This window comes from Gymnogyps californianus, chromosome 10, assembly GCF_018139145.2.
Source record: "Gymnogyps californianus isolate 813 chromosome 10, ASM1813914v2, whole genome shotgun sequence".
NCBI lineage: Eukaryota > Metazoa > Chordata > Aves > Accipitriformes > Cathartidae > Gymnogyps > Gymnogyps californianus.
In genome coordinates, this window is record NC_059480.1 from 26,912,059 (window position 1) to 26,924,243 (window position 12,185).

At 43.6% G+C, this 12,185-nt stretch overlaps 1 protein-coding gene across 1 annotated transcript in view; it reads left to right on the forward strand.

The window, feature by feature from the left end:
- The first annotated feature begins 2,137 nt into the window (after window positions 1-2,137).
- PPM1L (protein phosphatase, Mg2+/Mn2+ dependent 1L) overlaps window positions 2,138-12,185 on the forward strand; it is a 99,069-nt gene continuing 89,021 nt past the window's right edge. The window contains exon 1 of the mRNA XM_050902516.1: window positions 2,138-2,649. Within this exon, the coding sequence (XP_050758473.1) occupies window positions 2,251-2,649 (399 nt within the window). The 5' untranslated portion in view covers window positions 2,138-2,250. The remainder of the gene's footprint in view (window positions 2,650-12,185) is intronic.

Below are 12,185 nucleotides of genomic sequence, written 5' to 3' on the forward strand. Positions count from 1 at the left end.
AGTTGCTGCAGCAGGTAGAGCAAAAAGCCAGGGAGAAGAAATTAGCTCTCTAAGGGCACACATGCAAGGACAAATTGACTGTGCTGAGGGATCTGTGTTGTAACGCACGTGTCCCAGGCACGCTAAGACACAGTTTAGGTCGAACAAAACTGAGGCTTTGTTTAAACTGAGAAGTTTTGCTAGAAGAGCTCTGTTCACAAAATGGGGACTTAGTTTGATGGAAAAGCTTCAGGCTAGATGTAGCTACAAAGTTTGTAGTAGCAAAAATATTGTTTCATTGCTGCAACTTATCTCAGCCTCTGTTTGTCACGTTTAGTCTTATGTTTCCTGGAAGTACTCGCTAAGTTAGCTATTCAGTCACCATCATAAGCTACAGATCCTGCAAAGTCTGGGTTGCTACCATATTACCGAACTCATGGGCGCATGTTTTGGCCTTTCAGGTAAAGAGCCCGCGGCTCAACTCAAGCGGATGGTGACAGATGGGAAGATAAAGGTAAGAGTTTCTTGAGGCCTGAATTGTACATACTTTGGGTAGTCCTTTGAAATGTTGAAGTGTTACGTACCTCTAAGATTTAAAGCAGTATCATCGTTATATACATCTGTCATTAACTTTCCTGCTTCTCAGAGTTGGATGTAAGAATCGGACACAAAAAGGCTTAAATCATTAACTTTGGGTTAACGAGGTTTGGGTTTATGTAATTTACTTAAGCTGATCTTTGAAAAAACTAGCAAAACAATAGTTTATGTAAGTTTATGTGTGACTTCGATGTTACCAAAAGTCCTAAGGAAGCGGGAGCTGCTGGAAGACTTGGAAGGCACGTACCTGAACACTCAGCCTTGGGCTGAAAGGCAGTTTATTATATTTTTCACTCAAAATTTCAGACTGGTTTTGTGGTTTGCTAATTCATTTTCAACACCACTTTTATGTGCTTGACTATTGTATCAGCTGTCATACTCTCTGAGGTTGGTTGACGAATTTTGTCAGTTTTCAGACCCCCAGTCTGCCAGCTGGCTGAAAATCACTCCAGCTCATTTGCAGCTCAGGCACTACGCTGAATTGTTTATATTCCAGCAAACTTCTGCTCACACAGTCACAGCTTGTAATTTTCATTGCTCATCAGTTAGCAGAAAAACGACGACTTACAGAAATGGGTCAGAGAAAGAGAATACACATTTTGAGTATTGGGTTTTTTTTCCCATTAAAATGCTGTCTAGGCAAACTCTACTATCAGTTTAATAATTGAGAAGTTCCTACTTTGTTCCCCTTCACCTGCGAGCCCGTGAATGTACCTGGAGACTACTTGATAGTCTTGCAAGATCATCCTCTGGAAAAATCACAGCACTAGTTTGTTTCTTGGTTGCCCAGGGCTTTTAGCAGAAGCAGGGGTGGCTGACAGGGTCACCCCTGCTTCTGAAATACGGTCAGCTGCAGTCGAGCGTTCGCTGCCCCGCTGCTCCCTGGCGATAGCCCGGACTCCCTGTAACCGACAGGTTATTTCTGCACCAGTTTACACCGACCGGCGCGGCCCGCACCGCTGCCCGCCTCTCCCCGGGCCCAGCTCCGCGGCCCCCGCCGGACTACGAGTCCCAGAAGCCTTCGCGCCGCCCCCGCCGCCCCGTCCCCGCGCCCCCGCGCGAAGGCCGCCGGGGCTTGTAGTCGAGCGGCGAGGGCCGGACGAGGAGGCGGCGGCGGCGGCGCTCCGCCCCGGGGGAGGGACGGCGCAAGGCGTGGGGGACACGGGAGACAGGTACCCGCGGGCGGCCCTGCCAGGCACCTCCTCGCTGCGGCCGGCCGCTGGCTCCGCGACGCGGCGGGGCGAGCTGCGAGAGCGGCGAAGCGCGGCGGCCTCCCGCGGGGCCCGGAGGCGGAGCAGCGGCCTAGGGGCGCCCGCGGCGGGCTCGGGCTCTGAGGGGGGGCCGCGGCCGCGGGGGGTGCGGCACCGGCGGAGCCTTCCGCGCCGGGCCCGCTCCGCTCCTCGCCGCTCCTGGCGGTGCGGCTCCCCGGCGGGAGGGACGGGGTGCCGCGGGGCCGGGACGCGCCGGTGGCCGCCGCCCGGCAGCGGCGGTGCGCGGAGCGGCCCCCCGAGGCCGCCGCCGGGAGGAGGGAGCGGCGGGACGCGGGACTCGGCGCTGCCCGCCCGCCGGCTGCGCCCCAGCGGAGCATGCACTGACTCGCTGCCTCGGCTCAGAGCCATCCCAGCCGCCGGGGTGCGCGTTGCATGGTGTGGGGATACACGGTCTCGATAATAAATGATAGAGGATACAATGACTTTGCTGTCTCTGCTGGGTCGGATCATGCGTTACTTCTTGCTTAGACCGGAGACCCTGTTCTTGCTGTGCATCAGCCTGGCCCTGTGGAGTTATTTCTTCCACACGGATGAGGTGAAAACCATTGTTAAGTCCAGCAGGGATGCGGTGAAGATGGTGAAGGGCAAGGTGGCCGAGATCATGCAGAATGACAGGCTCGGGGGGCTAGACGTGCTGGACGCAGAGTTCTCCAAGACCTGGGAGTTCAAGAGCCACAACGTGGCTGTCTACTCCATCCAAGGCCGGAGGGATCACATGGAGGACAGGTTCGAAGTAATCACTGACCTGGTGAACAAGACTCACCCCTCCATCTTCGGGATTTTTGATGGGCACGGAGGAGAGGCAAGTGCTCAGCTGGAAAAAAAAACAAAAAGGGGTGGGTGGGGGGGAGGATGGTTACAGGGCAAGGAATGGACGTGTTCTTGCCCACCAGGTTTGTGCTGTTATCTTCAGACATTGTTGGGGGGGGGGGGGGGGGGGGTGTTCCTTGCTTCCTGGAGGGAAGGGAGGGAGTCTTTGAATAGGGATTGAGAGAGACTCGATTCCCTTTATCTCTCATTACCCCTTCCACTGTCGGCGCAGTATAAATGTGTTTATACCCCCTCTGCCCTTTACAGTCGTAAAGGTTTAACTGAAGTAAAAGCCGCTGGAGGTGGCTCTTACGTGCGTGGAATAACGATGATGAGCACAAACTCCCTGGATTCATCTTTTGTTACAGCGAAGTGTGGTGTGATCTGATTTTTGGCACAGGGCTGGTGCCCCCCTCCTGTCAGGAGCTGGGCTCGTCGGCAGTGGTTAGAGAGGAGTCCACTTAAAGGCAGGCGTGTGTGCAGCCTTAAAGCTGGTGTGCGTAAAACGTGTCTTTGCAGTAATTCACTCTCAAGTGAGAACCAGCGACTCGCTGAGAATGAGTATCATGTTTGCGAATTGCAGGTAGTTTTTAAGTCGTTACAACTGTGCTGTCATGCTTGTCCCCTCCCTAGTGGAAAGCCAGGAAAACTGTCATTTTGAAACGTTCTGGTGTTTAACCTCTTAACTTTTTAAGGCAGGGTGATTTCCTTTAGGTTGTGCTATGTAATTAGTATTACAGCTTGATGAGATACTTAATTGGTTTCAGATGACAAATGTTGAAACTATAACTTCCTTTTCATTTAGGATTGTGGTGCTGCCACGTAGCTTTTTGCATAGCACAAAGCACATGTTTCATAACTGTGGAAAACGACAAAGAATTTGTCCTTGGGTGACAGATTAGCTCTAGCAAACATTATGCTGGGTATGAGATTACCTTATGGGTTTGGCTGGGATGATGGAAGCCAGAGAGAAACGTTGAACTTTTTCACGTAAGTGCTCCTGCCGAGGAGGGGTAAGGCAGCAAGAGAGCTTGGGTGTTCCTCCAGCTGCTTTCACACATCAGTGAGTCGGAGACCTTCCTAGAAAAGCTCTGGCAGTGACCAGACACTAATGGAGCACAGGGATGGCAGCTGCTACCCCTCTAAACCTGTAAGTGCTGCCCGAAAAATCCAGGCCTTAGGCACATCATCAAAAAACTGCTCTTCTGCTGCCTGCATGGTTGTAAAGGCAGTCAGTCATCTGTCCTACTGCTGTCTCGCGGTATCTAGCGTTTTGCCCCCTTTAAAATAATGCAAACACTTTGGATATTGAAGCTTGTTGGCTTCATAAAAAATTCTGGTTGTGATTGAACCCTGTTTTCCTTTTTATGTCTGATTTCAATTGGGGCACAGCTGTGCCAACTCTTACTGGCATACTTGTGCCAGTTCACTATTCCTTGGCCTTCGAGGAATGCAGGTAGAAATGTATATGTATCGCAAACTGGTACACATCTTCTGCTGAAGGAATATTAGCTCTGATCAGTGTATATTTGGTACATCTGGCTCTTTTGTTTTCTGAGGCTTTAGACGGAAGGTGCTTATGCTCTGTCTTCTGCCTTCTTCCCCTTTGTTTAAACTGACAGTTTTCCTTGTCTGAACTGATCAGCCAAAACAAGTTTGCAGGAATACATGTGTCATGTTTTTAAACAGCATTCTGAGATTGTTACAGATAGAAGTATGATATACGTGCTTAGACTTTGGCATTGTGAAAGAGAGATCTTATTTCTTTCTTTAATTTTGTATCACGTATGTATCTTGCCCTACACTTGATTGCAAACAGTATATTAAATAATCCAAAACTGACACAGAGAGTAGCTAAATGACAAGAATGTGCCCTATATAGTTTGTTTGTTTGTTTGTTTGTTTTGTTGTGGATCTTGGAATTACATCCATAAGATCTATTAATGATAACACTGGATCTGTGGAAAGCTCATTTGCCTTCTGTATTCTGATTCCCCAGGACTTTCTCTAATTGATTCACTGGCAAAGTATGAGGCTTTTATATAAGAGGCCTGTCATTTTGAAAGGTTTAGCAGATCTCTCTCCAAACCTCACTAAAGTTAATATTTTTAAAATGTATATATCTAGTATCTCTTATTTATCTCTCTAATGAAATCCCCAGATGTTCTTAGTGGCCTCTACTCCTACAAAAATAAGTGCCTAATCATTGAGGACATAACTAGTTTCTAGCTTTAGATTTTATGTAAAACTGATCAGAAGAGCATGAACTGTGTGCTGTGCATACAGCAAAAAATAAATTATGAAAAATAGGCTTTAATCTAAACAGGGTTTGTAGTTTTGAGTAGAAAAGAGGGGAGGTAGAAGAAATAGCAAAAATTAATGCTCTTATTTAATCCATAGTACATAATACTAAGTTTCAGGTCTCTATTTAAATTGGTTTTCTGGATGTCTTATTTTATTTTTATTTTTTTAAAAAGATAAATGACTCTGTGGAACACTTTACCTACATATGTAGCAAAGCCTTTGTGAAGATTAAATTTTCCTTAGGGGCTCCCATTAAATTTCTTCATGTGTATTTAAAGAACAAAGAACTGCTAATCTTTAGAGTTACATGTGAAACAAACTGTTCTATATGGGGAAAAATTGTTTTTCCAAACAGACAATACCACAAATGAGATGCTAGACTAATTCTTTCCAGCTATTTACAAGGGAGTGTGTCTCCATTAATTACTTCCTGCCGTATCATGTTGAAGTGGAAGGATAGAGAAGCATGATTCAAGTAATATGAATTACTGTGTAGTGCTAATTTATGAAGATTTCTGAGTTTTGCTTGAATATTGCCAACGTTTTGCATAAATTCTACTTTTCTGTTATGTCATTTCCTCTTCCATCTTACAGTTTTAGCCTGAATAGGTTGGCAGCCATTTACTTAAATTTTGTGGCTGGCTTGATGAGAAAGCAATAAGCAAAAATAATTATTAATGCTCTGTGTTACAGCTAAGAGTCTGGTGTGTGGCTGCAATTACTTGTTAAAGGCAATAATATTTCAGAGGTAAAACTCGATACATGGTGTGTAGTGCAGTCTTCCTTTTATAAAAAGGTAGTTTGTTTCTTGAAGATTGAGTAATAATAATAATAATGATGCAGAACAGGTAGAGGGCAGAGAAGCAGACTTAGAAAGAATGAAGAAAAGTTTCTGTCTGTTGTCTCACTGAATGACTTTCGCCAAAGGAGTCTTCAAGGTGATCTAACTTAGAATCAAAAAAGAAGAGAAGAAAGTATTGGTCTGTTCTCTCATCAGCTTCTTTATAAGGCTTAAAGATTGCTTGAGTGCTCTTCTCTGCCCCCCCCCCCCCCCCCCCCCCCCCCTTCCCTTTTTCCTTTATTTAGAAGTTTTGGGGCTGTCTAGACTGGAAGATTGAGAAGTGGCAAACTACATAAATGATAAAATAACAAACAATGAGCTTGAAAGCTAGGCAAAGAAAAGGATGGATGCTTAATCAGAATGATTTAACTATTTGAACTAGCATTTACTAAAGGGTTCTTTTCTCAAATATTTAAGGTTTAAGCACTCAGTTTAATGAGATCTCAGTATTAGACAAGAACAAAATAGCTCAGCTACCATCTGCAGTTTTATGGTTATGGCTATGTTGCATATCATTGTTTTTTCCTAACCTTATGAGGTGAAGACTTTAAAAATAATTCTAGTAATAGATAGTACCTTATATGGTGCCTGTGCTTGTTTGCAGTCGTAAACTGATGTGGATAACGACAGTGGGAAATTAAAGCTCAGTAACTGTCTCATAAAAAATGTCTTGCTCTTTTTATTTCTCTTTGCCTCCTTAAATAGGAACCTGGCAAGGCTTGTTCCTTATGATCTGTAGGTGTGGATAAGAGCATTTTGCATGATATAATTGGTTTTTAGAGTTGCTGATATAGTGTTGCAGTATGTGAAATACACCTTTTTATTTTTATTCATAGTGTAGGGAAAGATTGGGGAGCTTAAATGTGAAAGGAGGGAATTTGCTGTATAAATAGCTAGCGTTTGTAACCACATGCAGAATCTTGTAATGCTTTGTGTGCCACAGGACCTTGAAATCAGTAGCACAAACTGTTGGCAGAAGTTACTGGTTACTGATTAACTGACAAAGTCGAAAAAAAAGGGAAAGGTCAGAAGATAATGGTGAGAGTCCTTACTAGTGTTTTCTGAGACTATGGAAACGTGAATGCTGAGGTAGGGCCTGGAGAAGAGGGCACTGTGCCAGCTGTGTTTAAATAAGCCTGCTGTGCATTTAAAATACACATCCTTGAAAGCATGATCAATTCCTCCCTGATTCATTGGGGTGAACTTGCTGTTGTCTTCAGGCCCATCACAACAAACCAGTTGCCGCGAGGTTAGGCTGGGAAGGGAACTTCTGAAATGCTGCGTACCATGGTAATAGCTCGTGTGCATATTCTCCTCCTTTAATGAATATGAGATGACTTAGTCCTCAGTGAAGGCGAAGGGCTAAACTACTGTGAATTTACCAAACATGAGGATATCGGCAGAGCAGCTGTAAATCATACTGTCAGAATAGGACATAGTGTCTGTACACTTGCGTTCATACCAGTTAACATGATTTTTAACCCCTTCACAAACTGATGACGTGAACTCACCTGGGTGTAGGCTGTGCTACAACGATGAACATCTTTTCAGGCATTGATAGAGGGAAATTTATTCCATTTAATTGGAGATGATAGTTGACAGTTGGAAAATAATGTTTGCCTTCTACCAAATATGAACTAATGAGCTAATATTTTTATTTTGGTGATCTCTGGATTTTTTTCTTTTTTCTTAGTTTCTGATCCTAATAGCAGAAGGTGTTTATGCTGTGTTGAAAGAAGAGAAAGCTAACAATTTTGGATTTTTTCTAAATTTATCTGGATCTGCTAATTCTAATTTAAAATCTGTTCCTCTGATACTGAACTACTTAAGCAAACTCAGTGATGAAAATTTCTCTCTCATACTTTTGAGTAAAGGCCATTAGGGATTAATGGCTTGAGATTTTATAAAATATAAGAATAAATCAAACAACAGCTTTGAGTTTTTATGGATGTTATAGCCTAGTTGTAAGGTGACGTCTCTGAGGCTTTGCAGTTTTTAAAAAGAAACTGCTGGGATGGTTTTCCTTTTATAGTAATTCCCTTCGGTTTCTAATCTAGAATCCTATGCAAAGTGCCTAAATGTTTGAATAAATATTTACATAGGTAAGGTCATGTTGATATGCAAGTCTCAAATCTGCTTATAAATTCCATGCGAGTGGCCTAAAATATAAGCCAAAATGATATATAGGAACATTTCTGTCATTTTGTTTAGTTTATCCAAGTTTTGATTCTTGGATATCATGTTACAGGGTTATGATTTTCACCCTACAAAACCACGCTTATTTGATTTTTAGGTCTGCACTGTATGCTCATTTGCTGTACAAAACGGTGACTTAAAATTGATTAAAATGGCGTAAAAATATGTAATTGGAAGTAGGAACTCTTATCGCTGCCATTCACAGCTGTATCATTGGGTGTAGCATTGAGTCTTTTTCAATTTTTATAAAAATCAAAAAGTCAATTAATTTTAAATGTAGTCTGCCAGCTTGGCTTGGATCGGTGCTTCCATGTTTGGGCACACAGGCAGTCAACTGATTGCCACTGGTTTAATTAAATCAATTTTGATTCTTAGATGCTTTCAGATTATGAAAGTCATTTAAGTTTCTCCATGAACTTGAGTAACTCCGACTACTCCATAGGAAGTGTTTGTGTGTATGCTCTTGCTGCGTGGTCGATGCTCGGCAGCTTATCCATCGCTATAGATGGGCAGGATATTTCACAGCTACCGAACAGGAATGTTCAGACCACAGTTGTTAGAGTGCCTGACGCTTTTTAACTTGATACCCTGCGGTGGCACTGCTGGGGCCACGTCCTTAGATACTTAAGCAATCTCTAAAGACGGATCAAGGCTCAGAAATGAGCAACATCTTAAATTGCTTAAAAATGTGCTGATTTATGCTACCGATACCGCTTACAACACAACATAGGCAATGGTGAAGACTTGCTAGCTAGTCCTGCTTGACCTGGTGTCCAGCCTGGATGTATAATAAATTTAAATACAGTTTTGGGGCAGTTGGATTTTGATCAATTCCATTCTGCAGATCAGGAACTTGGACATTTTTGTATTTAACAGTGTGAGAGAAAGAAAATTTGGATTCTTCTGTCATGTGGGGTTAGTTAAAACAGCAGATTGCTTTAGCTCTGTCTTGAGTGTCATGCTTTCAGTACCTTTTTTGGACCAGAGCAGTATTTCTCCTTCTTCCCTGTTGTTAGAGATCCAAATATTTATGGTGTAAATTGTTCCTTAAAACTGAGTGTTGGCTTCTGGCAGTTTCACTTTTTAAACAATCTCCTGGCATATGGGTGCTCTGTTTTGCTGCTGTCTAGTTTTTGCCAGTGGCTGCAATTTTCTACAGCAGCCTTGGCCCTGTAGGAAGGCCCCGTACTAGCTGCTGGGTTCCCAGGCGCTGGATCTGGCACCTCTAAGTTTTCCCTTGCTCTCAGGACTCTTCAGCCCTGTCCCTCTTCAGCTGGCCCATCTAGCGTGCTTCCTCAGCACACAGGTATTGCCTTCACAGAAGCGAAACTATGGGCAGTGCTGCACCTTTCCCCCATCCCCAGGAGCCTTTGAACGTGCTGATCTCTTCGGAAATGGTCGCGCGTGAGATCGGTCAAGTTTTGTGACCCAGAAAGGCAGTCCAAAGGTATCTGGCACTAATGTTTCTGGGGTCTCAAGGTTCAGAGCTTGCTCTTCACTTTAAGCACAGCATAGATACTGACAGATCTGGAAAAAGGAACAAAATGCTTATATACTCCTTCTGTAGTGCACTTTGGTTTGAATCTATGCCCTTGAAAGGAGAATTCTCAAAACTAATTTAAGGGCAGCAGCTGCTATAATTATGCACAGAAAGTCACATGCCTCTAGCTCCACTTCTTCACTGTAATATTCGTTAAAACCTTACAGTTTAAGCGAACTTACCCACCCTTTGGACCCTACTGCCATCCTCCCGACTCTGTGCCCCTGCAAAGCAAGCCTCCTCACCCACATGCCCATGTCCCCTGCTGTCCAGGCAATTTTGTGACCATGCTTTTGTACCCGAGCATCCCATGAACCTTACACCTTCATCCATTCAGGGGATGTTCTACCTCAACAAGCCATGCTCTGTTTGCCCAATGCCAGCCCTTGGGTCTTTGCACCGGGTAGGTCCTTGCGTCTGCTGGGACCCAAGCAGGCCCAGGAGGAGCTGTACAGCGGCGCTGGGGTGCTCAGCCTGCATCTCGGAGCAGGATGCCAAAGACAAGCAGTAATATGAGCTGTTGCTGCTCATACTGTGTGGCACATCCATGCTGATTAAAATGATCTGTATGTTCCTAGCAGTGTGCGTGCGTGCCCAGTTTGAAAACCTCTGTAACAAGTTTGGGAATGTATGCCCTGTGCCACCGCCTTCCGAAACAGGGAGTAGGAATGAGTGAGGCTCTCTTTCTTTAAAACAGCTTTTGTAACTACAAGTTCCTTTTGGCTGCTGACTTCCTAGTCAGGTTCACCGTTATCATCAATGTTCACCGTCAGTGACTCTGTTACTAGATACCAGTCTAGCTGGACAGACCAGTTTCTCTGGCTCATGGCCAGCCCAAGAGATCTTCCACATAAAGGAAGATCATGAAGATTTAATGACCCTTTGTCTTTATTAGCCCCTTAGAGTTTCAGTTAACCCTGAAGGTAATAAAACAACAAAGATGACAGATAAGTCCAAAAGGAAGTTTCCATCCTGACAAAGCTGTAAATACAGACAGCTCGTGATCTCCGGGCTGTTACAAGTTGTATGCAGAATCAGTAGTTGCAACAAGTTGGAGAATTTCTTTCTTTTGGGCTGTTTGTGCGCTTCTACTCCTGTTGTTTAGCTAGTGTTAAACACTTCAGCTAGTGTTTTTATTAAAGCAGTTTAAAACTTACTGCCAAATGTAGAGATTTCATTTGAAAGCAGCATAGCTTTAAAAAAATGTAAATTTCATTGCAGCTTACAAGAAAAAAGGTTTGCAGATGCCAGAATACTAATAAATACTCGAGTCAGGGTAAGTAGGGGAGACTGGTGAGAGTGTGTAAATTGTAGTTTAAATAACTGCCCATTTATGCCATAAGGCCTGATATTTAGATGGCAAAGCTGTTCCTGATTTAGTATAAGTGAACTATCTTGATCACGTTCAAGAAACAAAAAGAACAGAAAGTACTCGTTAAGACTAGCCTTTCAGGTCTAGAGTAATGTGCAGGCCATAAAATGATCTGAATGGAAAAATTTACCTTTCTACTCTTGTAGAAAAGTCATTCCAGAAAAGTAGCTGTCAGGTGGTTACATATGGCATGGAGCTGGGACAGGGCCTCAGGCTCCAGGGAGAGCAGCGTCTGAGTTGTCCGCTTTGCTTATCACACGACAAGGGGAGAGGAAGGAGCATCGTTCTTTCGGTTGGGTGCCGTAACGAAGTTCTGAGAGCTGCGTGGCAGCACGGAGTACCAATCCTGCTGCTGCTGATACAAATTGATTATGATGCTGAAACATTGCCGGCTCTCATCATCTCCGACCTTGTCTGATTCACAGCTGTGTGAGCAGCTGACATCTCCAGCCAGACAATCAAAGTACGTGTTTTAACTGCTAATCCACAATGCAATTATCCATAGCACGTCATGTCGGCAAACCTCAAAGCTCCCCTGGAGAAATGAACATTTATTTGCATTTACTTTCAGTGCTAAAATGTTATCCCTTGCAAATTCTCTCATTGTCATAAAAGTTGAAAAGGCTTTTTTTTTTTTTTTTCCTCCCCTAAATCCCCTTCAGGGGTAAACATTTGATTTTATTAAGTTCTGTTATAATAGCTGAAACTGTCATACAGTACTGCTTTCAATCAATACGCTTTTTAATGTAATAAATCTCTTTACTTTTTCATTCTCTACCAGATAGAAAACTGCTGGAGGGCATGAAGCATTTCTTCTGATAAGTGAAAGTGCATGGCCCATAATATAGTTCTCTGGTGTGCCACGGCTCACTTGCACTTCTTTAAACTTGCATTTTAAACAGGAACATGATTTATTTGCAGATAGTCTACGCATGGACTGCACCACAGAATTGCCTAAACTTACCGTGAAATGTATGTTTCCTCCAAACACACACTGAAGCTGAGGTATTGAAATATCTGATGGTGATCAGCATTAAATAAAATGTCTATCCAAGGCTGTGTGCTTCAGGAATGGAAACTTAGTGTGGGAGTAGGAGGAAGGGGAGGATGAAACATGCTTGTCTCCTTAGTTTTCTTAATGTTTACATCCCTGAGCTTTCATCTGCTTTCCTGCATTTGAGTGTGAATGGTTTTTTTTCTAATTTTTCTAGCCTTTTTAAAAATTATTTATTAGGTCTTTTTACAGATGTATAGGACACTGTGTAGGATGTAGAA